Raw genomic sequence first — 24845 nt, 5'->3', positions numbered from 1 at the left:
GGCCCTGGAGCAACGGTGGGATCCTGCGTGATCCTTTCATTCGCAGAGGTAAAATAATGGTGTTAATCCCCACAGCCAGGATGGATGTGCATTGAACACTTATGCCTGCTTTTGTGGACGGCAGAGTTTACTGGGTTTGGGGTATCAGCTGAAATTTGGGAAAAGGAAATGACCGTGCTCTAGGTGTGGAAGCCCCTGGTACCATCCCGGTGTAATTCCCTCTCTCCCTGCAGCTGCAGTCCCGCTCGTTAGTGCATTTCACTCCCATCTAATGCCGCTAATTAGTCCCAGCTCTAATGCTGCTCTAGCAATTTCCTTCTTGGAAAAGAGTCAACAGCTAAACTGAACAGTCTTATTTTTTTAACTTTGACTCTGAGATGGCGTGTTTCTGTGGAGCCAAAGATCAAGAGATTGCCGTCATTAATAAAGAAAAACCAACTTTGATTGGAACCACTGCATTTTTATTTTGTACTATAAATAGAATTCCCTCTATTTCCCATTCCCTTACACAAGTAAATGAAACGTGTAGCTGCGTGTAACTCCATCCAGTAAAATACCAGCACAGACGGCTTTTAACCGTGAGGTAAGCTAACTGTTCCGAAGGCACTCTGCGTTTGGTTACCGCTGCATGCTTTACGCTCCCCTCTTGCGTTTGGCAATACCGCCGTCTCTTCACGTACTTCTTGGTGACCTCTGTGGTGTATGAATGCTCCTCCTGGATCTACAGCTGATGCCATCAAATTCCATCTGCTTCACTCTTCCCCAGCAGTATGGGCACGTAGGTGAACAAAATGATGGTGTTTAGGTATCGACGCGGTGATACGGAACTGAGATGTGTGGCGCACCTTTGTTTTCACAGAGCTGGTTTTCTCAGAGGACGACCCCATCATTTAGTCAGTTGTCCGCCATCAAACGGTCTGGCTTACCAACGTGCAGCTGATGTAACCAGCTCCTGCTGGTCACCTCGGAGTCACCTTGACCTTCAGTCTCTCTAACGACTGCTGCATACAGCTTTATATGCGACTACGTGAGTAAATGTTGAGGAAGCTGCAGTTTCTGCTGAGTCTTTGGACTTCAGGTACTTCACCGCCCCAAAGGCTTTTTGTCTCGGCTTTTCTTAGGTTGAGTGATTAGGTAGGGATGAAGAGGGGGAGAAGGTTTTGCTGCAGTCCTGACAAATGTGTTTTCCACTACTGGTGGGGCTTTTCTGCAGTGTATGACAGCAAGCAGCGTGGCTTCGTAGCACGGCAGGGGCAGAGGCTCTAGCATTTCGGAAGACGCGAAGGAGGGCAAGGATTTGCAGTGATCTGGTAGTCTAACAAGTGGTGCAGCTCTGACTGGCTGCTCTTAAGAAAAAGTTTCTGAAGTGGAGGGAGCGCTGTTTAATTACTTCCGGACACCAAGACTGCCAACTCCTGAATTGACATCTCCTTGTTGAGGTAACTATTGTACTGAGCCGTGGTTAGCCTTCCGCTCTTCAGGGCATCCTCAATTGAGAACTCTCTGCCGGACTTCCTGTCAAGGATCACAGATGATTCCCCGTTGGGACCCTTTATCGAGATCTCCTCCCAGTCACATTCCTGACTCTTCAGTTTGACAAACAGGCTCCATTCGATGAGGCCAAACACATGAGCTTCCTCTGGAGACATTTCTTTTCCTGTATCGGGGTCAATGACCACGATGGAGCGCCTCAGGTGGTTCTCTCTCTGTTCCCTCTTGATAGCCACCGTCTTGAGGCGATTCTGGAGTTGCTCGATCTCTGCGTCTTTTTCTCTGGATAACTGCTTCAGATCATCTAACTCTCTTTCCAGAGCTTGGAATCTGGAGTCCAGGTTTATTCCACTGTCCACGTGGGTCATGTTTCTCAAATCCCGAGCTTCTGTTGCTGTGAGTTCAATCTCTGACTGCAGTCTCCTTGTTTCCATCAGCAGGTTCTGCTTCTCAAGGTGTAGTTTGTGGTTTTCCTCCCTTAGTAAGTCTAGCTCCTTTGATGACTTGGAGTTGTTGAATTCCACCTCGGACAGCCTGGTTTCCAGGCGGTTGATATCTGCATCTAGCTCCCTCTTACGCCTACTTTCTTCCTCCAGATTGCTCTTCAGCTTTTGAATCTCGTACTCCGTGTCTCCTTTGTCTACTTGGACGCTCTCGGAAAAGACCACTTTCTCTTTGACCTCCATCTTCTCCAAAGAAAGGAGCTTCTTTCTCAGGGCTTCTAGTTCAGTTTGCAAGACTTGTCTCCGGTGCTTCTCTTCTTCTAGCTCCAGCTTGAGGAGGGAGTGCTCCTTCTCCTGCTGAGGATCTTGCTGAAGGATCACTTTCTGTTTCACAGTCACTCGTTCTGTTGTCTCCCTCTCCTGTTCTTCCAACTCGTTCAGCCTGATCTTCAGCCTCTGCACCTCCAGTTCGGCCTCTCTGCGGGCCTGCCTCTCCTTCTCAAGTTCTTCTAGCTGACGCTCTAGCTCAGACCGCCTCCTCTGCAGCTTACGGAGTTCTTCACGGAGGCAGTCGATTTGCTTCAGCTCGCTCTCAATGCTCTGGGAGAAGGAGTTGACTTCAGCTTTCAAGGCAGGATCTTGCTCATACTTCACTACTTCCTGTTGGACCACTTTCTCCTTCACCTGGGAAAGTTCTTCCTCCTTCTGTCTTACTTTCTCTTCTTGGAGTAGCCGCTCCCTCTCCAGGTCAATGTGTTTCATTTGTTCATCTGCTAGCTGCACTCTAAGAGACTCTACTTCCTCTCTAGTCTTGGGGTCTTCCCGAAACTGCAGAATTTCTTGAACAACTTCCTTCATATGCACTTGAGGTTTAGTATCTTTCAAAGCTTGTATCTCTTGTTTCAACTGGTAGATCTCGAGGTCGGCTCTTTCAATTGCTCCTGTCCTCTCTATGATCTCTTCCCGGAGTCGCTGTAGCTCCTTTTCAGTTTCCGGGTCGTTCTTGTACTTAATGACCTCCTTAATGACTTCTTTGACTTCTACCAGTGGCCCTCTGTTCCTCAGAGCAGCCAACTCATTCTGGCAGCTCTTCAGCTGTTCGTCACCACCTCGGTATCTCCTCTCCTGCTCTACCAGCTCCAAACGGAGGTTGGCAACTTCATTTTCAGCTTTGGGATCTGGGCGCACGATCTCACGCACCTTCTCCTGGACAACCACCTTGGCGTTCTCTTCCTCCAGCATCTGGATCTTCCTGAGCAGCTCAGCCTTTTCCCGCTCGTTGGAACGACCCTTGGACTTCTCATCTTCGTACTGGCGCCGGAGCTCATTCACCTCCCTCTCAATGGCTAAGTCTTTCTCTACCTTCAGCACCTCCTTGACAGTAATTTTGCCCTCGGCGATGGCCCGTTCCTTCTCAAGACGTTTGAGCTTGTCCTGGAGGAAGCTGAGCTCTTCCTCGTGCTTCTGCCGAAGGGCGCTCTCCCTCTGCTTGTTCTCTTGCAACATGCGGAATTCCATCTCCAGCTGGGGATCGTTCTGCAGCTTCAGCACCTCCTTCTCCGTTACCTTCTCCTGCTCTTTGTTCTTCTCGTTGGACAGCACGGCAATTTGTTGGCGTAAAAGGATGACTTCATTCTCTCTGGTTCCTTCCTGCCTCCTGAGCTCTTCCAGTTCTTCTTTGAGCTTCAGGATTTCGTCAGCTTGAGCCTTATCTGGTTCAATACGCAGTACCTCCTTCACTATATACTCCTGCCCTCCTTCCCTCTTCTCGTGCTCCAAAATGCGCAATCTGGTTTTAAGAGCCTCCAGCTCTTCCTGGAGCACCTGGTTCTTGCGCTGCTCTTCCGCTAGGCTTTGCTGCAGCTTGTGGAAGCTCTCTTCCAGCTGAGGGTCAGGCACTTTCTTCAGCAGTTCTTTCTTAACGACAGTTTCTTGGGGCTTCTGGTTTTGCAGGTGGACAATGTTGTTCTGAATGGCTTTGATCTCCGCTTCTAGCTGTTGCCTACGCTGAGTCTCATCCTCAAGCTCTTTCTTCAGCTTCCAGACTTCTTCCACGGGCCTTACGGATTTTCTGGTCTGGACACAGTCTTGTGTCACTTGAACCTCTGGTTGCTGTTGTTTGAGGAAAAAAAAAATGTGTAGTTAAAAAAAAAACCCAAATATTCATACTTTTGGTGCTTGTTTTCAGTGCCTCCTGTGCCAAAATGACAGGGAGACGTTGAGCTTGGTTAGCGGAGGTTGCCCATTGCGACCACTGAACAGCGGGTATTTGCAAACAGGCTGTTCTTGATCTGCTCTGTGGATTCCCAGCCTGAGAACGGCTTTCTGCGCTCCCCCTGCTGTCAGAACAAAGCTTTTAGCCATGAGGGACACTAATTCTAGCATGGGCTTGGCAAAAGAAGTGTTAAAAATTATGTGGAGCTTCCTCGGATGAGTGAGAGATGGGACTGGGAAACACAGAGGGGTTGTTTATCTGATATAAGGGTCTGCTGATGGGTGATTTTGGGGCATGAAACACTAGCTAGATGTGCCTCCAGCTCAACTTACACACGTGCACCTCTGCTATTCCATTATTTACACGCCTGTCCTTCTGGTGTCGCGTTGCTCCTGGTGATCTCTTACCTGCCGCAGGAGGCTCTGAGCGAACTCCAGGTTCTGCAGCCTCTGTTTGTTCACAGCGTTTACTTCGGTGAACTTGGCTGCCAGGACAGCTTCCTACGGCACAAAAACAGCCTTGAGAAGAGGTGATGGAACCAGAGGTGTTCGGTCAAGACTCGCTGAATGGAAGTAACCTTGGCTTCCCTTCTAAAAACCTTCTACAAGGGTGATCTGCCAAACGTTGGGGATTCTCACGCGTGCACACACTCATGGTCATACTGTAGGTTTCTTACTCAAAATATGCAAAAAGAGATGCAGCTGGGGAAGAACCAGGTGGACACTTCCACCTCCCTCGGTGGAGTTTGAGGCAGGCAGCAAGCAGATCCTGCATAAATGAGTAGCTTGTGAGCTCCTCTCGCTGCAAGTATTTCTATCTAGGATGGGCCTTTGGTGGAGAAATCTCACTGTCTGTTTGATAGTGCAGAGAGGGGAAAAGCTTTCAGGGTTTTCGTTTTTCTCCTCCTTTCTCTACCATGAAGGGAGTGCTAAATCCAGCATTTTCCCCCCTATCATTTTGGCCAGCGCAGCCCCAAAAAATGGATGGGGTAAGAATGATGAAAAATGTCTTTCTCCCCTGATTCTCTGCCCTCCCCTGCAGTCCCCTCAGGGACCAAGGTGGCTGACAGGAAATAGAACTCTTTGCAAAATCCCCGTTGGTCCCATGAGCCATCACCTGCGTTTGCTCTCCATAGGCTACCCCTTATTTACCTCCTCTTTCACTTTCGCCGCTGGAGACTGGAGCCTGGGCTTCTTGCTCATGTACCCATTGCGGCCGTTCTCTAGGTCGAGGATGGACCGTAGCTTCTCCGCTTCCAACTCATAGTCCTGTGGGAAGAAGTTCCCAGGAGGAAACTGAGATTATGGAGTCGTCTTCGTGCACAGGTCCCTCCTAAACCCTGACTTTAACCACTTCTTCCCTTGACCTGCGTGTTAGGTGAGCTGCTGAGGATGAGGGGAATGTGGAGTGCTGCTGGTGGGACCTCCCAGCAGGTTTTGGGTTGGGTACCGCCCTGTGACAGTAACGGCACATCCGCAGGTGTGTGCTGACCTTCCAGTTACCAATGCCGAGCACGGAGTGGAAACCCTCCTTTCGCAAACAATAAATCTGAGCCAGTTGACGTGCTAAGGGCCACGTGATGTCAACGTCAGAGCAGCTATAACCTGGTTTTAGCTCATCAGTTGATTGAGCAAGGGCACTGAGCTTTCTTTAGACGGCTTCTTGTTGGATGTTGGGGATTCTCCCCCTCTGCTCTGCTCTGGTGAGACCCCCCTGCAACACTGCCTCCAGCTCTGGAGAGTGGTGGCACACTGTCCCAGGTTTCCCAGAGAGGCGGTGGATGCCCCATCCCTGGAAACATTCCAGGCCAGGTTGGCCGGGGCTCTGAGCAACCTGATCTGGTTGGAGATGTCCCTGCTCCTGGCAGGGGGCTTGGACTGGGTGGGCTTTAACGTTCCCTTCCCGCCCAAACCCTTCTGTGATTCCATGTTAAGGTTCTCCCGCCGGCAGAACTGCAGTCCTTACCTTCACTGCCTGCTGGTATTGCTGAGCTGTGGCAGAGACCGTCTGCACCTCCTGCTCCTTGCTGGCGATGTCACCGAGGAGTGCCTGGCATGCACAGATATGTGTCAAAGGGAACACAAAATCCAAACGCAGTGTCCAGCCTTTTTGAGGATGGCCGTTAAAATTACAACGGTGTTAATTACAACTTTCTTGAGCCGCCCTGTTACGTGTAAACAAGACATGGGTAGGACAGCAGGACCTCAGTGTAAAAATAAATACAGCTAATAAGTATTTATATTTTTTCTATTTTGTGTTCAGGAGCTATCTAAGATTTATTCCCTGTCTTTCAGTGTTGTTCCTTCTCCTCTCCCCGCGGAGCCCAGGGTGCTGGCAGAAAGAATTACCGCTTGGTTCTTCAGCTTCATTTCCACTTGCTGGATGTTGTCCGTCTCCTGCGGCTCGTAGTTGGGTATGTTGCACAGAAACTGGTTGACTTGGTCGTAGTGGCTGCGGTAGTTGGCGTAGGCGCTCTTGGCTTTCTGCAGGGTCTGCGTTCTGTGGGGGAAATCAGCTCAGCCTCAGCGCTATCACATCGTCCAGCTCTGGAGCCCCCAGCATCAGAAGGACGTGGAGCTGTTGGAGAGGGTCCAGAGGAGGCCACGCAGATGATGGGAGGGCTGGAGCGGCTCTGCTGTGAGGCCAGGCTGAGAGAGCTGGGGCTGTTCAGCCTGGAGAAGAGGAGGCTCCGGGGAGACCTGAGAGCGGCTCCCAGTGCCCAAAGGGGGCTGGTGGGAAAGGTGGGGAGAGACTCTTCAGCAGGGCCAGGTGGGACAGGACAAGGGGTCGTGGGTTTAAAATAGAGGGAGGTAGACTCAGACTGGACATAAGGAAGAAATGTTTTATGCTGAGGGTGGTGGAGCACTGTCCCAGGTTGCCCAGAGAGGTGGTGGATGCCCCATCCCTGGAAACATTCCAGGCCAGGTTGGCCGGGGCTCTGAGCAACCTGATCTGGTTGGAGATGTCCCTGCTCCTGGCAGGAGGGTTGGACTGGATGGGCTTTGAAGGTCATGATTCTATGATCTCTTGTCTTCTGCAAACGCCCTCTTAACCTGTCCCTGCTCTCTCTGCTCCCTAAAGATGCAGATTTGAGCCAGAGTTCTCTTGGCAAAGTCCCCATCTCCGTTGCAAGAGCACTCAATCCTAAAGGCTGCCCACATCTACCCAGCTGATGCATACCAAGAACATACTCTCTTCCTCCTTAGACCTCCCTGGAAGTCCTGCAACTGCTCATTCCTGTGATGGCGTTACGCCTCTTCTAGACTCAGTGCAGTTCCAGCCCCACTGTAAGTACCCCAGCTCTCCAGGCTGGTCCAGTCCTTGCCAGGTCCTGTCCTAGAGTCTTACCTGTGGTCGATTTGCTTGCTGAGGTTGTTGAAGCGCTGGTTGAGTTTGTAGAGCTCGGCTTCCTGCCGTTCGATGTCGGGGCAGTGCTCCTGGAACTTGCTGGCCAGGGTGTTGGAGCACGTCTTCGTCCTCAGCAGGTTCTGCTCGGCTTCATTGAGCAGGAACCTCTTGGATTGGAGCTCGGCGCCCATGGCCTGTGGAGACGGCAGGAGAGAGGGGTTCGTGGGCCAGCACACATGCCAGGCTTTTGTTACTGTTCCCCATCGAGTCCAGCTGCTGCGCTGGAGCTGCAGAGGATGCTGAGGAGCAGCTGCCCTGTGGTAGTGCCACGAGTGGTGGAGAAAAGCGAGTCAGAGGCTTGCATCATAAGCAGAGTTGTGGAGAAAAGCTAGTTCTTGCTCCCTTTTCCACCTCTCAATCTTTAAAAGCAAGCATACTATGTGCAAAATACTTGGTGCTCCTTGTGCAAGCCCTAAACCCTCCTCCTGCCAGCGCAGCAGCCCCAGAAGGAGCTGCAAAAGCTCTTGCACACTAGTTTGAACTTGGGAACTTGATGGAAAAGCTGAAGGACATAAAATTCTGGCCTAGCCAGTTCTTGGCCGTTCTATAGCAGAAGGATTACCAGTCTTGGTGGGCAGCTTTTCCTAGCGATAACTGTTCCCAAAGCCTTGCTAGGTCCATCTCCTTCAAGTGTGAGGCCTCTGCGTTGCTTTTCCCAGACCATTTTATCCTTCACTTCTCCACTTGTCCTTTTGTCAACTCACAAGTGTTCAACGGGCATTTGCTTTCTGGTTTGGGGAGGGGGATCTCTGCGGTTAACGTGGGGTCTTGTCTCCAGCTGGAGGAAGCCATCCCTTTACTAAATGATTCAACCTTGTGAGTTGAGCAGCGCTTGCCCCAGCTTTTGGAAAGTGTTTCTGTACGTGGAGTGTGTCAGTAGGGTGGAAAACTGGAGACAACACTCACCAGCAGCTCTTCCTTCTTCCGGTCTACCACCCCCAAATCCTCTGGTACAGTGTCATCTACGAGCAGTTTGTTCTCATAGGTGGACAGCAGGTCTCGGCCTTGTTGGAGGCTCCTCTCAAGGTGTGTGGCCACCTCCACTCTGGATGGACACAAGAGGAAAGGTGTTTAAGCACGCCTGTGCCTGTCTCCTGCAGGATTCTACGTCGTGCTGGGCTCAAGCCGTGACTTAAGCCATGACTTACTTCTCCTGGGCAGCGCTGAGCAGCTGGACCACGCGGTCGTACTTCTTGTTGGTGTTCTCCACCTTGTTCTTTACCAAGGTGGCGCTGCCGGTGTTGGGCACGGATTCGATGAAGACCTCGCATTCCTGGATCTTCCTCGTTTTCTCGGGTTCGATGCGACGGACCTCGTTGGTGATGTTCTGCAGTAGGAGTAAAACCTTTATAGCGACCGACCTAGGGCCCTGTGGCTACATGGAAGCTGACCCTTCCAGAGAAGAGACATCAAGGCTGAGGGCTCATGTTTGATGGTAGGCGCTTTTAGAGGACAAAAGGATATTTTCTGTTGACTTTCTGTTGACTTGTGTCTCTTCTGGGACAGGCTAACTAGCTCTTAGCAAGGAAACTCTGGCTGGGGAGTGGTTCCTACCAGCTCTGGCTCTCTCAGGAATGTCCTGGACTCATCTGGACCCTCTGGGCTCTGCAGCCTGACAGATGAACCCTTGCCTGGACATCGAAGCACTGCAGGCAGTTGGAGCAATTTGCTTTCGCTTGTGGTGGCCCTTGGATTTTGAACACAGCCCTCGGCAGGTGATGTAACCAGGATCTGAACTTCCTCCTAAACTAAGGGAGGTTTGTGGCACGAAGCCTGGCTTAATTAGGGGTCTGAATGAGAGGAAAGGAGCAGGACGCTACCGGCACCGGAGCCTAGCGGAGCAGGTCCGCAAGGAAAATTAGTGCCCTGGACCGTGTTTTCGTGCTCCTTTCTGAGCTGGTGATGGTGGTGGCAAAGTTGGCATCCCTCCTGCGCTCGGCATATGGGCATGATCAGAACTTGAGGGCTCCCCTCTCTGCAGCCATCACCTTTTCCCTGTTCAGCCTTCCCATGACTGAGCTGGGCCACGAGCAGGGTGAAGGTTTTGGCTTCTGAGGGTGCTCAGAGGGCTGCTCCCCATCTCCACCACGAGCAGCTGTAGCATCAATCTGTGCCTGCACGCTGCTGGGCTCGGGGAACGCTTACACTGAGGACCACCCTGGAGACACCGCAGCCCCGTACCTTCAGGTCCTTGGAGCGCTCGGTGCTGTCCTGCACAGCCCGGCTCTGCTCCAGCGGCGGACGGAGGTTTGCTGTGATTGCTTTCTCCTGCTTGTCCAGGTCGCTGTTCACTTTCTCCAGCCCTGCCAGAAGCTGGCGCCCCCGAACCGATGCAACATCTGGATAACGAGGTGGGACAAGGTTAAAGCCTTGCTTGAAAGCTGGGTCTGGGCTCAATCCCACCGGCAAGTGCAAATCCCGCATCCCTGGAAACATTCCAGGCCAGGTTGGCCGGGGCTCTGAGCAACCTGATCTGGTTGGAGATGTCCCTGCTCCTGGCAGGGGGGTTGGACTGGGTGGGCTTGAACGCTCCCTTCCCACCCAAACCATCCTGTGATTCTATGATCCCTGTGACCACAGCCTGGCTGCTCTGCCCCTGCCCGCATCCCAACACTGTTGTCTCCAGGAGATGGGAAGCTCTCAGTGACGTCCCCTCTAAGATGGGCCACCACAGAAGTCCAAGGCTTTTTGTGCCTGCAAAGGGGCGAGCCCCAAGCTGCTCTTTGGGAGCCGTACCTCCGATGCTGTCTGCCTTCAGCCCCTCGTAGCGCTGCTGGAGGACGTTCTTGCAGTTGGCCGTCTTCTCCTTCACGTTCACGTAGCGATTGGCAATTCTGCAGAAACGGGACGGGTCAAAGTCAGGCCCTTGGCCCCTCCGGAGCCGCTCCAGGAAGGAGGTGCAGCTCTGGAGGGGCTCGCGGGGCCCGGCCCCTCTCAGCAGCCGTGATGTGAGCGGGGGAGAGGGACCTTCACCCCATGGTGGCAAAGGGGCTTGAGCAGCGTCTTCACCAGAGGGGTGGGAGCAGGGGAGAGGCAGGAACCTGCCCACTGAGGGAGGGGTGGGCAGCTCCCCTCACCATAACGGACACCAGAGAGGGGGAATTTTGGGCGGCAGCCCTCCGACAGCGCTGCCCGGACGTGGGGACGCAGCGCCGGTGGGGTGGCCTGGGGCTGGTGATGGCAAAGGCCAGCGCTGCCAGGGCAGCGGGAGGGTCCGGCACGGCAGGGCAAGGGGCACGTACTGGTCCGCCAGCGCTATCGCTTCCTCGTCAGGCGGGGGGATCATGAAGCAGACCCCTGGGGCGCTGATCTTGTCCCCCGAGCTGTCTGCCACTTCCCAAACGTCTCCGCTGTTCTTCTGCAGGGTGTAGTGGGCTCCTCGGCTTATCTGGCCCTGGGGACACAAACCGGTCACAGCAGCAGGCTGGGAAACGTCGCTGGCCCTGCTCCACGCCAGCGCCCATGCTTGCGGGATGGCAGGACAAGGGGACGGTCCCCAGCAGCACCCCCACGTCGCCCGCGGGACGAGCGAGACGTTTTACCTGCTCGCCTTCGTACTCGCAGAGGGCCTCCACGGGGACGGGCTGGCGCGGTGTCTCGCGGCGGTACCGCAGCGGCAGGACGTGCTGGCTGCGCTCCTGCAGCGACTGCACCACCGCCTCGTACTTCTCCAAGGCCTTCTCCTGGTCCTAGCACAGGATATGAACCAAAACCGGTGGGAAAACGCAGGAAGAACCAGCTCCTGGATGAGCTCACACCAATGCTGCCAGGACGGAGACTGCGGCTCCGCTTTTGCCTACGCTAGAGAAACCTGGGTGCTGTTCCTGCGCTCCCCCGGCCTCTGCAGCCAGGCTGAGGACTGTCCTCACGAGTTGCCGTACCTTAGCACTAGCCGACATGGCTATCGGCTTGTCCCAGGACGCCTGCGTCGGCCGGGCCTGCCGCAGCACGCTTGGGCTCGGGCCGGGCCGGCGGCTGGGCTCGGCTCATCCTTTCCCAAGTGGGCAATCCCACAGCCCAGCTCTGGGCAGCACAGCCAGTTCCACAGCCTCCTCTGGCAGCAGGTCTAATTATGCTCCCGCCCTTAACGAGCACCAGCTCCATGAGGGAACAAATAAAAACCGAGCCCAGTGAGCAATTACGTTGCCATGGGAGAGGCAATCTCTAGCCGGAGGGGAAGGAAGAGTCGGATGAAGGCTGGGCGAAGGGAGGCAGCAGCGTGGTCCTGCTGCTCGTAGTGGAGAAAGCTGGGCCAGATGCCTCCTCCGTCGGTGCCACAGGGACACCGGCTCCTGCCGCTGACCCCAGCGCGGTCCTGCCCGCACCCGTACTCACGTCCAGCTCCCGGAGGAGAGACTCAAGCTGGTATCTGTCCTTGAACTCCGGGTTGAATTTTTGATCCAGGTCCGTGTCCACCTTCTTCAGGAGCTCCTGGGCATCCTTAGCGTCTTTCTGGAACTGCGGCAAGGCAAAGCCTCTTGTGAGAGCTGGTCCTGCTGAAACGCGGAGCAGACCCACCCCAGCACCCTGGTCCTCCTGCAGCCCCCAGGAGCTGCAGTGGACATCTGGACACCCAGAAGTATGTGGAGAAAGGCGAGCGATCGCTATTTCCCATGCCCAGGACAGCAGAGAAGGACAACGGGGGGCAGCTTATTCCACGGCCGTCTCCTGTGGAGGGAGTGGTGAAATCCCACCTTTCCCTGCCCTCGGTTTTGTTTCAGTTGGCCATCGTCATGCCAGTGCGCGGTGTCTGCCTCGCCGGCGCGGAGGAGGAGGCAGAGCCCAGCCCTTCCACACACAAACCGCCCCCCGGGGCGGTTATTCTGGCAGGTACCCACAAAAGGCGCTGCCTGGGCCGGGCACCGCGGCTCGGCTTTGGCAACAGACTCGCGGCCAACACGCCCAGGCTGTGGGAGAGGAATCCAGCCTGACCTGCTTCCACCAGAGCCTCCCTGCCTGTCAGATCCCATTTATCCAGCAGACATCTGTCCGCCGAGCGCAGCCGGGGCGGCCGCAGGTGTCACTGCCCTGCTCGGACCTGTCTGGCTTCCGAGAGGGGCGCGTGAGGCCTCCCCGCGCCTTGTTTTGGGGCGAGGAACCTCTGCGAGATACCTCCGCTCTCCTGCGGACGAGGATGCCGCTGTCGGGCCGCGGCTCTTGCACCTCGGCGTTGGAGCGGGTGCTTTCTGCAAGTTGTGCTTTGCCCGAGCAATTGCCGCGTTTGGCGCTTGGGCAACTATAGGTTATCGGCTCAAAGTGGTCCTCCTGGCCTTCAAAGCCCTGTAGATGAGGACTAAATCTCTTCTACCCTGGTTTTGGAGCAACAGGAGCTTCTGTGGTTGCTGAGGTCTCCTGCAACTCTCTGGCTGTGCAAACGGTGCCTCGCGGCTCCCCTGGGACCTGGTACCTTGTGGAAGTCCTCCATGAACTTCAGGTGGCTCTCCTCACAGATCAGCAGGTTGAGGTACTCCTTCCAGTCGGCGTGGACCGCTTCGATGTGAGCCTGCGAGGCGGGAGGGGGTGTTAGCAGGATGCCCTGTCCTACAGAGCGGGGAAGCCTGGGGGGCCAGAACGTGCCCACTCCCCTCGTGACCAAACAACTCCTTGGGTGCCCATGAAGCCACCCAGATGCTCTCAGGTCAAAGCTGGGATGAGAATACCAGAGAGCTAGACCAAAGCTGGGATGCTCCTGTGGGAGCGTGGGGATGGGTGGAAGGAGGTGGCCAATCTGGTGGCCTTAGAAGCTAGCCCAAAGCTGGGATGCTCCCGTGGGGATGGGGGAAGGAAGTGGCAACCATCTTTCCTATCAAAGGTGGAACTTGCTACCATAATTTCTCCTCTGTAGGCAGGTGCAGGGCAATCGCCGCTGGAATGAGGAATATGGGGAGGGCTACCAGGGTTATCTCGGCTCCTCCACTGCTGTTTACACACTTGCAGGTGAAGGAGATTTTTTTTCCCCCACTTGGCATCTCGAGAAGTAAAGTCAAGAGTTGTGTTGGCACCAGGTCCCACCCCAGAGAAGGGCTGGGCGAGTCCCCCGAGCCCCGTGGCAGGCGGGGAAGCCGGCACCGTCCCCGGTGCTCACCTCAATGGCATTCTTCCCGGGGTGATTCTGGGCGAGCAGTTGATCTCCATCCGCATGCAGCTTGTTGATGGCCTCCTCCTTCTCCTCCAGCTTCCGGTGGATGAAGTTCTAGATGGAGAAAGATGAGACACTGATCCCAACGCAAAGAGAGGGGGAGACCCTGGCCACGTCCTGTGACGGCCCTTCCCGTCCTACTCGGGAAGGGCCTGAACAGCTCTGCAAGATGGGAAGTGGTGTTCCCCAACTGCAGCTCTTGCTTTTCCTTCCCTTGCAGATGTTGCTACAGATGCGACTCTTGCCAAGCAAGTGCTGAGACAAGGGAGAGGAGAATGAGGAAGCTCTCGGGTTTCCTCATTGCTGTATTTCTGGCAGGAGGTGAGCGTTAGCCTTACTGCCTCTGCATCTCAAATCCCTTCCTGATGGAGTGGGGGAAACTGAGGCACGAGGGAAGTGACGTTTCCTGCTCCCACGCCCACCTGGCTCCATGCCCACCTCCCTTCCTCCAAAGCACCCGGGCGGCACAGGAGTGCGCACGGACCTCGTACTGGCGGCGCCGGCTGGGGTAGTCCAGGTTGTGGTCGCTCCAGTCGTAATGGGTCCGGTCCTTCGCCTGCTGGTCCAACCAGTAGAGCTTGTTGGTGCAGCGCTGCATGTAGTCCTGCAGGGAGTTCAGATCCTGCTGCCGCTTCTGGGAGCCGGCCTGGGAAGGGGCAGAGGGAGAGCTCAGCCCAAAGCTCCTCTTCACAGGTCCCATGGCGGGGAGCCATGGCCAAGGTCCCCTGCAAAAGCGGGGTCCGGGAGGTCTCTTACCAGCAGCTTCTGGTATTTGGCTTGGAAGTCGCTGGTGTATTCCTGGTAACGGAGGAGAAGCAAGGCAAGGGTTAGGAGAGCGTCTCTGGAGAGTGGTGGTCTGGCAGGGGGTTGATGATGGAGGGGGATGTGGGGCATGGATCTGGGCAACCACCCAACCTGGTCCAGGTTGTGGGAGCTTGGAGGGTGGGATGCCCTGGCTTTCCTGAGCGGCTCGGGACAGGGCAGCAGGGAGAGAGGCAGGAGAGCTGACCTTGTTGCCTTCCTTGGCGATGTGTGGGCCGATGGCCATGACCTCGTTGTGGAAGATGTTGTGCTCTTCTACCTGGCTGTTGACCAGCGGCAGGTCGGTCCCAAAGCCCTTGCCGTTCAACGTGTCCTGTGGCACAGGGGAGCTGGGATTAGCGACGGGGGCATGGGATGCAGCGGCTAAGACCTGGGAAGCTCCTCTTGCAGGTGGATGTGGAGCTGGGCTTAGACTTGGACAGGCTCCAGTGAGCCCGCTGGCCATGGAAAGGCCAGTTGGGGGGGTTTAACCCTTTCCTGGCTGGAAGAGCGTAGCACCGGGATAAAATGAAGAGGAAGGGCCACAGAGTAGAGCCCAAAGCAACTGGGGATGCCAAGCCAAGGAGCCAAGAGCAGGGGCTGAGGCTGATTCAGCCTCGGCAGGAGAAGGCTTTGCGAGGGGACGCTCTTCCTCGCTTAGCCCGGCTGCTTCCAGCACCGATCCGGCAGCTGGCCTTGTGCTGTCCCCTCTGCGCTGTCCCCTGCCACCCAGCACCCCACCTCCTTCCCACGCTGTTTGCTGCTCCCAGTATCCAGGAGTCTGTTTCTTGGTGGGGTGACGCGCGAGGTCCTGCCTGTCCCCAGCTGGTGGTACCCTCGGTACCTGTTTCTCCTCTATCACCGTTGACCAGTTGACCTGGGGCTCAATGTGCTGCAGGGGGAAGTTGTAGATCTGGTTGTGCTTCACGCGCAAGTTCGCCACTCGTTCCTTCAGCTGCCGGATGCTGCGGGGAGGGGAAGAGGAGGGTGGGATGCAGCCACCTTGTGCAATCGGAGCTGAGCAGAGCCCCTGGAGAAGGGTCCTCGCCCACCCCACGAGGCTCTGGGGACAGGTCCTCCCCTCTGTACTCACTCTTCGGTGATCATGTCACCCTGCGGGTGCTTCATGTGCCGGGCGATGGCTGCATCCCCGTCCAGCACGTAGAGCAGCTTGTCGGACTCGGTGAGTTTCTGAGCCGTCAGGTCCTTGTACTGTGCTAGCTGGCATGCCTTGATCTTGTGCAAGTCCTGGGCGGGCAGAGAGCGCGGAGGAAGGGTCACGGGGGGAAAATACACGGCTCCCACCAGGGCTGAGCTCCTCCTGCCACGCTGCCCCTGGGTACCAGAACCGGGACGGATTTCTGCCATCCCCTGTCCTCCCGGGGTGAATTTTGCCTTCCCCTTGTGGAAGGGCGGCGGTGCCTTGGGATGTGCCACCGGGATGCAGGAGGATGCTTCCGCCTCCTTCTCCATTCCAGCTCCATCCAGGGAAGCATGTGCCCACTCTGCGCAGTGCTACCTCGCCCTGGGGCGGGAAGAATTTCGGGGCCCCATCACCCGTTACACCCCCCCCGTACCCTCCCACCCCTTCTTCCCACAACCTAGGGGAACCCATGCGTCCCACGGTTACGGGGCACCGCAGCCCGGGTACCCACCACAGGGCGGGATGACCACGCACGCCCCGGGAGAGGAGACGAGACCGCAGCGGAGCGGGAAGGGAGCTGGGGTGGCGGGACAGGGCTGCTCGGAGGAGCCTGCGTGCGCGGGGCCGCAGCTCACTTACGTTCTGCATGCGGGAGTCGGTCTCCACGATGTTTTTCTCCACCTGGTCGGCATTTTTCTGCAGGCGCTCGATGAGCTCGGTCAGCTCTTTGCTGGAGATGCTGGGGAGAAAGAGGAGGGGGGGACTCGTCACCCCACAAACACAGCCGTGACCCCGTGCCGGTGGCCGAGGGGCTGCCATCGGGGTGCCGTGACCCCGGGGGTGGCCGGGGGCCAGCCGAGCCTGCCAGGCACCGCAGCTGCGCCTGACTCACTGCTGCCTTTCCGACATTTTTTCCAAAACACTCGGCTGCTCTGCCAGGATGGGGGTGGCGGGTGGGGACGTACCGTTGGGTCCCGCGCGGTGGAAACGGGAGCGATGCCCTTGGCGAGCCCGAGCCTCTCTTGGCTTCGGAGCAAGAGCGAAAAGAGCCGTTGGCAGGGGACAAGGAGAAACGGGGGAGCCTGAGCAGCAGAGAGGACCCGGACCCCACGCGCGCAGGTGAGATGGTGGAGTTATCTGCAAATTAAACCCCAAAAAGGGATGGGACAGCACACGGTGCGCCTATCCTTCGCGCTGTTTTTTGGGTAGGCTTCCCAACAGTCCCTGAGCTGGAGGGATCCCGAGAGCTGAAACCGGGGCTGGTGGCCCCAGAGCCGAGGGTTGGCTCCCTCCAACCCCAACCACCTGTAAGACTGTGGGGATAACGAGTCTTAACGACCTCGTCGTGGGGTGGTGGAACTCATCTTTACGTTGTGCTTGGAGATGTTAACTTGCTGTTGTAGGAACCTGACGCACCAGTGTGCTTGCTGGTGGCACTGGGGAGCCCCTGTGTCCCCAGGTCACCCATCCGGCTCCAAGGGGTCCTGCGAGCACCTACATCCCTCACGGGGCAGGGATCGTCGTCGGGAGCTTCTCCAGGACGGCACGAGGCACGTTCACCTGCCACCAGCGGGCAAGAGCCGCGCAGGACTGGATGCAATCACCGGTGCTGAGCTTCAGGACGTGCTCTGCCTGTCACGGGCGCCGCCGCTTTCAGTGCAGCAAAACAAAACAGAACCCAGCACTGGGCTCGTTCCTCCCTCCCTCGTCCCTGCCGCGGGCTGCAGGAGCCTTGACAGCTCCGGAGAAGTTCATGCTTCCTGGGATGTTCTTGGCGTGGACAGGATTTACGCTGATTTTTTTTTTTTTTTTTTTCTTTTTATAGAAGCCGCATCATCAGGATGGTACTCAGCGAGGCGGGTGGTTTGTGTCCATCACCACTGCCCGCCTGGCACCTCCTGACGAGCGGAGGCATTGCCGGAATCGCAGGCCCTCTGGCATCGGCCGAAACAAGCCGAGCGGGCGTTCCCGAGCAAGAAGGGGTTGCTGCGAGTCGCGAGGCTGGCCGCAATAACCGCGAGGATGAGCGTCGTTTTCTGTTCCGTGCTCCCAGCTGGAGGCTGCGGGGTGTGGGTGGCCGGATCCTGCTGCAGAGGTGGAAGCAGCTTTTCAAACTCCACTCGAGGGCTTACTTCTCATCCCCATCCTCTGCGCAAAGCAGGGAAAACGTCAGAGATCAGCAATGAGAGAAAAAGCTTCGAAGCCGGGCAACTCAAACATACTCCACGCGTCAGCGTGCCTTCGGATGACGGTTACTCGGAGCTGGCCCATCCCTTGAATCCTGAGGAAGCCTGCAGCGGCCGAGGAACTTTCCTCATTTCTCGGCGGTGAGCCGGAGGCCAGCGGAGCTTTGCGGGCAGGAGAGGGTGATTATCCAGGCGAGAGCTCGGGATGCTTCGCTGTGACAGCCGGGAGCTGCGTCGGGACTGGGCAGGGATCTGGGCATCCCAAGCTGTTCCTGCTGCGGATCCGGTCTGGCGGAGCTGAGCCCGGAGCCTCCGCTCGGCCTTTGTGCTCGCTTGGCGTCAGCAAAACTCATCTCGGGGGCTGGGAACCGGAGAGCGCAACGCCTCAGCCCTCGCCCTCTCACTCAGGTATCGGCTTTGCCAGGAGCGTCCTCGGCAGCTGCGCTGCTGGAGCAGCCACCGGATCGTGGAATCTTCAAGACTGGAAAAGAGCTCATCCACTCATCCAGCCATCGACACAACAGCCCCATGTCCACTAAAGGCCAGGCCCGTTCAGCATGGGGATGACACGTTCAGGATGTGCCCTCGTCCCCCTCTCTGCACTCTAATCGCCCCTGTTAATCGCCCCGCCACCGAGCTGGGGCCGTCTGCGCCCCGCCAGCCGGTTCCCGAGCTGGCGGCGTTGCCCCCAGCCCACCCTCCCCACCATGACTGTGGAAACCCAGCGCCGGGGCACAGCCACCCTCCGTCCCCGGCACCCGGCGGGCGACGGCCCCTTCTCCATCGCTGGAGGGAGCAGGCGCGGTGTTGGGGCTGGAGGCGTCAGGAGGGCAGAGGACGGCGGTTCCCTGCGTCGGAGAGGACGGTTTGCCCCGTAATCCAGAAATGAGCGCTCGGATGTGCAGTAGCTGGGTGACCAGGGAAAAGAAACTGCCGAGCTCACTCCGAGCAAGCAAGGACACGCTCGGCTGTGATGTGGGCACGGCGCTGCTGCTCGGCCGCCGCTTCCCTGACGCACGCGAGAGCAGCTCGCTCCACCTCCGCGGTTTCCGTGAGAGGCACCGGCCCAGCGGGTGGCTGCCACCAGCTGAGATTTCAGGACAGGGAAATCCAATAAAAACCTCCCACGGGAGCTGGATCCCCAAACCGCCACATCACGGGATGCTGCTCCTCCGTACCCCGTCCTGTGTCGGACGCAGCACGAGGAGGTTGGTGCGCGCTCCACCTCACCCCTGCTGCGGCTTGAAATGCAGAAGTAATAAGTGTGCAGAAATAAATTGATTAAAATTAAATTAATTCTCTAAGACCTCTCTCATTTCTGTATTTATTTCTGCATACTTCTGTGCCGCTTAATCAACCCACCTGGGCGTTATTGATAGGAAATCATCAGCCCTAATAAGAATCTGCCTGTCCCTGCATTAATTAAACAGGAGGACGAGCGCTGTCCCTGCATCTGTCTGGACGTCACGCAGGGCGCCGGGGGGATCGTCCGGGAAAGCCGAAGCGTGGCTGAAATCCCCGTGCCAGGGGGACGGAGGATGCCGGCCTCCCCGTGCCCTTGGCTGGCCGGGAGGAGGGAGATGTGCGAGGTGACGGCTGAAGCAGCGAGGAAAAGCCGCCGGTGCATCCGGGCTTCAGAGGCTCGGGCAGAGGGAAGGGAAATGCAAAGCTTTTCTGCTAAAATAGATAAGTCTTTGTTGGAGGAAAAAAAAAAAAGTCTGGAAAAACTGGCTTTGCCATTTCTGGAGAGCTTTAACATTTTCTGATGGGAAGGAAACAATGATATCAGTCATGAAAAGCCGCGCGTTATTCCGGGTCCAGCATCGCCTGGCTGTGAGGGACCCGGGATTGTTCCCGTGAGGAACGGGCTGGGTTTTTGGGTTTCTCCCAGCTGGGAGCCGGGAGGAGGCAGCTGCTCTGTGGCAAACTTCGTGCCATCCAGGTACCACAACTCTGACCTCGGGTGGTGCTTTGTTTCAGAGGGGCTTGGGTTTTTCTTAGGGTTTTGGTTGTGGTTTTGGTTTGTTGTTTTTTTTTTTTTTTTTTTTTTTTAAGAGAGGTTCTCAAGACAAACACAATGATAATTATTGCGATACAAAGACTGCTGTTAAAAACTGGCCTTTTTTCTCCATTCCTATTTCTTTCTCCCATCCCATTAGGTCGCACGCTTATGGTGAGAGCACTTTTTGGAGCAAGCTTCCCCAAGGTCAGCATCTCCAGGATGTCTGCAGGTTTGCACCGTGGCTTTGTGGTAGGAAATCCCTTGGATTTCTCCATCTCCTTGTTTTTTCCCCACACAAGGAGGCTATTTCACTAATCACCCCAAGTAATGATGCTCAGATGGATACTCCTGGAGGTTTGGATGCTCTAGCTGACCGCAGTCCCTAGGAAAGCTCCTGCTGGGAGCTCGTCCCGGAGAAGATCTGACTCCAAACCCCGGAGCAGCACACCCTCGAGCTACCCACGTTAGGGCGTAGCTGGACGGCAGGCTTGCCGTGCTTGGTCCGGCTCGTTTCGATGCTCTTTGTCTTCCCTCGTCGCAGTGGTGCTGTGTTACTGAATGCGCATGGAAATGAAGGCAGAAACAGGCCGGGCGCTGGCGAGGTGCGCTCCGCCGTAAATACAGAGCAGCTCCCTGACTCACCCGCCGTCTGCTCCTTCGTGCTGACTCCAGCTCTACAAAACAGCCTCTGGAAACAGGCGTCAGCCCTGCCCCAGCTGCCTGTACCCCCTCTGAGATGGGAACTGGGTCTCCTGACCCCGTAAGGAGTTCAGGGCTGGATGGATGCTCTCACCATGGCGCCCCAAGGATGACCACCGTTCCTGCTGGCAGCAGCGACTTCAAGGCTGAGCTGCGTTTTCTACCTGCCAAGCCTGGATTTTCTAGGAGAGAAACCAACCCGCCTGTTTTCGAAGCACGGTGAGTGCTTGGTGAAGATAATGGAGGAGAAGGGTGATGGGTTTCCCCGTACTACGTCCCAATGTAAGGCTCTGCCTTCCCTTTTAGGGACATATATGTACATATATACATATATGATGTACTGACAACACAGCAGTCATGACCAGTCCCAGCTCGATCCCCTGCGCTACTGGGATGGGGTGCGTGAGAAGAGCATAAAGCCACCAAGTCCATGAGACAAAAGAAATGTCGTCATCATCATCACCATCCAGGTTCCCCACACAAGGTAGGGAGATGCCCATGCACCTACTGACGCGCCCAGGGTCGGACGGGGGTGACTACTGAGCCTGGAGACCACAAGCCCAGATTTGTGGTCTCCATATTCCTAAGGAGAGATCTGGACCTTGGCCCCGCGTATTTGTGCACCAGAAAAACAAAACCGTGGGGAGCTGTTGAGGAGCATCACCTGCGCGCTGGGGCAAAGGACCCGCTGGCGCTGTGGGCGGCGTTGGGAGGTGGACGGATGGCGATGCGGTCCAGGGCGCTCGGCGCAGAGCTTCACCATGGTTTTCTCCCTTCTCCAACCTGCCGTAGGACGGCGCTTCCTGGGCAACCCCCACCGAAATCAGCTGAGCTGGTAGCCCTGGCTCCTCTTTGCTCACAGGAAACATTCCAGCGCCCTTGCACGCTTGCCAAACCACCGCTCGCTTATCAACCCGTCACCGCCGCGCTTGGAGGGCTCAGGCACCGGCGGCACCTTGGCACCGAGCCCTCGCCGTAGGTGCAGCCCCTGTGCCCGGCACAGGATGAGGCCGATGTCGAAATCTCCGTCCCTGTTTATGGCAGAGGCCGTTGGTCAATTTTCTTTTTTTTTTTTTTTTTTTTTTTTCGGTTTTCTAGCAGCAGAACCAGGCAGGAGCTGGCTGGGAGCCTGGCAGTGCCTGGAGCAGGGGCCGGGGCGCAGGAGCTCCTCGCTTCTTTGCAATCCTCCTCCAGTAAGTTGTTCAACCGGTCCCAGCACCGGCTTCCCCGTCTTGGCGGTGGGGCTGTTTCCACACGGTGGGAGCGTTCCCTGGATTCCCAAATGTTTGTAAACTCCAACGAGGGAATTAACAAATTGAGGCTAATGAGCACAGCCCTCCCCGAGGTGTGCGCGGATGGCTGGGGCGTGAGGGTGGCCCAAGGCCCTGCGCTCTGTTCTCAGCCGTCAGCAGCCAGAAAAAGAAAAAATTTCAGCCTGGCCCGCAGCCTTTGGAGGTGCCCGGGCACCCGCCAAGGCCGGCTGGGCTGGCAGGCAGGGCGGCGGAGGGAAGCCCGGCTTCCCAAGCCCCATCCGCTCTCGGGAGCACGGGGTACCGGGCGCTGGCAGGGCTCTGACCACAGACACGGGGTGGGGATCACAGGGTGGGTCCCCGGGGCTGAACCTGGAGCCTCAGCCCGAACCAAGTCTCCGGTTTCCTTCCAAAGGAGGATTTTGGGGAACAAGGCGGCTGCTCCGAGCCCCCCTGGCCAGGGCGGGTGCCTCTGGAGAGGGATGGAGCGGGATGAAGGAGCCGCGGGCTCCAATCCACACCAGCCATCCCACTCTGCATGCTCCAGAGCTCCTCTGGGAAAGGCAAGCTGCGCTCCCGAATCCACCCGAAAGCCACCCACTGCTTTGGAAAAATGTCCCCTGGGCCACCCAGCCGGTGCCTCCAGCCCCCCGTCCTGCAGCAACGCGTCGCACAGCCCGGAGAGGGGCCGAGCCTGCTCGGAGGGGGATTTGGACATTTTTGTCCCGTTTGACAGCGACCCTTCGTGGGGTGCGTTCAGCACCCTGCTCAGGGCTTTTTGTGACTGGTAGAAGCGAAACGCGTCCCCACCCCACCAGAAAGAGCGGAGGAAAAGGCGATCGACTGGATACGCGGTCCTGATGGAACAAGTGGGTGAAGGCTGCAGCCAGACTTTTTTTTTCTTTTTTTTTTCTTTTTTTTTTTCTTTTTCTATTTTTTCCCCCCTAAGATGGGATCCAGCAAAGGAACTTGCTCCCCCCAGCTGCCCCTACTGCCATGTGAGGGGAATTGGGGGAAAAAACCCATCTCAGTGCCTTCACCGGACCCAGCTCGCAGGGCAGCCCGCACCCAGGGGGTTCCCGCACCGGGGGGCTTCCCGCACCCCAAACCCCGGCTCCGGACGGGGATGCTGCTGGGTGGGATCCGTGCGGGGGACCACTCACCTCTTTTTCTGCACGGAGGGGCTGTATTTCCCTTTGTTGCGTTTCCTGAAGAGCGAGTGCATGGCGTCCCCCCCCGCTCCGCCTGCTCTTCCCCCGCCGCCTCCCCGCAGCCTCTGCGCCGCCACCGGTACCGGCCGCGCCGGGAGGCGGGGATGGGGCTGCGCCCGCTCCGCCCGCCCCCGCCCCGCAGCCTCCTCCCCCCGGCGCTCCCCGAGCCTTCCGGGAGGGTTTCGGTGGAGCCGGGCGCTCCCAGTTCCAGCCCTGCCTGAAAGGAGGGCTCCGGTGGGGCTGGACCCCCATCCAGGAAAACAAAACAAAACAAAACAAAAACCCAAAACCCAGACAAACAAACAAAACCCCCAAAAACTTAGTTGCTGGGATTTTAGCAGAGTTAAACCGGAGATTCCCCCGGGGTGAGGGTGTCGGTGGGGAGAAGCAGAGTGGGGAGGAGCTGGGGTGGTCCCCCGGCTTCGATGGGGCCAGGGGTGATGGGCAGAGGATGATGGGTTTGGGGGTGATGGGTTCAGGGTGGTGGGCTCGCTTGGGGTGATGAGTTCAGGGTGGTGGACTCGCTTGGGATGGTGGGCTCGGTTGGGGTGATGGGTTCAGGGTGGTGGGCTCAAGGTGATGGGTTTGGGATGACGAGCTTGGGGTGATGGGCTCGCTCAGGGTGATGGGTTCAGGGTGATGAGCTCTGTTGGGGTGATGGGTTTGGGAGGATGGGCTTGGGGTGATGGGCTCTGTCAGGGTGATGGGTTTGGGAGGATGGGCTTGGGGTGATGGGCTCAGTTGGGGTGATGGGTTCAGGGTGATGGGCACAGGGTGATGGGTTTGGGGTGCAGACACAGAGGGGCAGCCGAGGGGGCTGGCTGCCTCCTCCCCGGCCTCCCTGCACCTCCTACTTTGCCCCAGCACCTCCTGCCTGTTTTGTCTTTAGGAGGGACTGGCGTGGCGAGCACTACAGCTCCATGCGGGTGCATCCATCCGGGTGCATCCTTCCCAGGGCCTGCAGCCCCGCTCAGGAAGTCAGTGCCAGCACTGCCCTCTCGTGTGCTGGGCCAGCTCCCCCAATAAAGGGGGATGCCCCCTCCCCGGGGGCTCGGTCAAACAGGCAGCAAGAAGGCAACGAGGTGTCTCCCACTGCAGCCCAAGAGATTTCACTCACACGTCCACGAGCGCCAAGCAGTCAGCAATTAGGACCAGCTCCGGCTTTTTTATCCCAGGATTTTGTGCCCATGTGGGATTAAAGGCCTGATTGTAGCTTCCCCACCAGCCCCAAATCCTCTGCTGATTTTCATTCTGGGGGCAAGTCGGTGCACGCCGTGACCTATTGATCCCGATCCCCCGCGTCCGGCAGATTGCCTCTGCACCGGGGCGGCTCGCCTCAGCCACCCTTACAGAGCGCGGAGCCCTCCGGCCGGCCAGACGTCCCTGCGCGGGTCCGGCTTCGCCCGCCCGGGCTGCTGGGAGGCTGCGGGTCGCGGCGGCGACGGCGCGAGGCAAGTGCGTGTGTGTGCGCGCGTGCGTTTGTAGGTGGGTGTCCCTCCATCCCGGGTTTGGCGTGGGGTTGTCCTCCTGGCTGGTTTGGGGGGTGGGAGGCAGTTTCTGTGTGAGGCTGAGTGCAGTGGGGAGGCTACCAGGGGCTCTGCGGCACCGGGGTGGTCCAGCCGCGCTCCCCGACTTTGCCGTTCGCGTCTCGGTGGCGAATCAGTCAGCAGAGACCCGCGAGGCTGCAACGCGCCCGCGACGCCTTCGACCCACCCAGAGCCGGGCTCTCGCCCCGCAAAACGCCAAAGCTCTGGGCTTTCAGGGCCTCATCCAGCCGAGCACCTTCGAACCTTTGGCGAGCAGAGATGTGAAATTCAACACGGCCGCAGGCGCCCAAGGCCGATTTGGCGGTGCCG

At 57.4% G+C, this 24845-nt stretch overlaps 1 protein-coding gene and 1 long non-coding RNA gene across 2 annotated transcripts; one reads left to right on the top strand and one right to left on the bottom strand.

Moving 5' to 3' along the window:
- Positions 1-439: 439 nt before the first annotated feature.
- PPL (periplakin) lies at positions 440-23181 on the bottom strand. The gene is made up of 22 exons (XM_086759709.1): positions 22942-23181; positions 16281-16380; positions 15591-15745; positions 15342-15462; positions 14706-14831; positions 14453-14494; positions 14181-14342; positions 13643-13750; positions 12965-13060; positions 11893-12015; positions 11100-11246; positions 10800-10951; positions 10294-10391; positions 9739-9896; positions 8706-8884; positions 8464-8602; positions 7498-7691; positions 6498-6648; positions 6115-6198; positions 5301-5417; positions 4557-4649; positions 440-4046 (listed from the first exon to the last, which is right to left on the bottom strand). Exons 1-22 carry the CDS (start codon positions 23001-23003, stop codon positions 1383-1385), a joined length of 5271 nt encoding a protein of 1756 aa, XP_086615835.1. The 5' UTR covers positions 23004-23181; the 3' UTR covers positions 440-1382.
- On the top strand, positions 20712-24213 carry LOC147598878 (uncharacterized). The gene is made up of 2 exons (XR_015260204.1): positions 20712-21721; positions 23879-24213. It is a non-coding gene; the product is annotated as an uncharacterized LOC147598878 (long non-coding RNA).
- The last annotated feature ends 632 nt before the right edge of the window (positions 24214-24845 follow it).

Source organism: Chlamydotis macqueenii, chromosome 15, assembly GCF_036417535.1.
Source record: "Chlamydotis macqueenii isolate bChlMac1 chromosome 15, bChlMac1.mat, whole genome shotgun sequence".
In the NCBI taxonomy this organism is placed as follows: domain Eukaryota; kingdom Metazoa; phylum Chordata; class Aves; order Otidiformes; family Otididae; genus Chlamydotis; species Chlamydotis macqueenii.
This window is presented reverse-complemented; position numbering and strand designations above follow the sequence as displayed.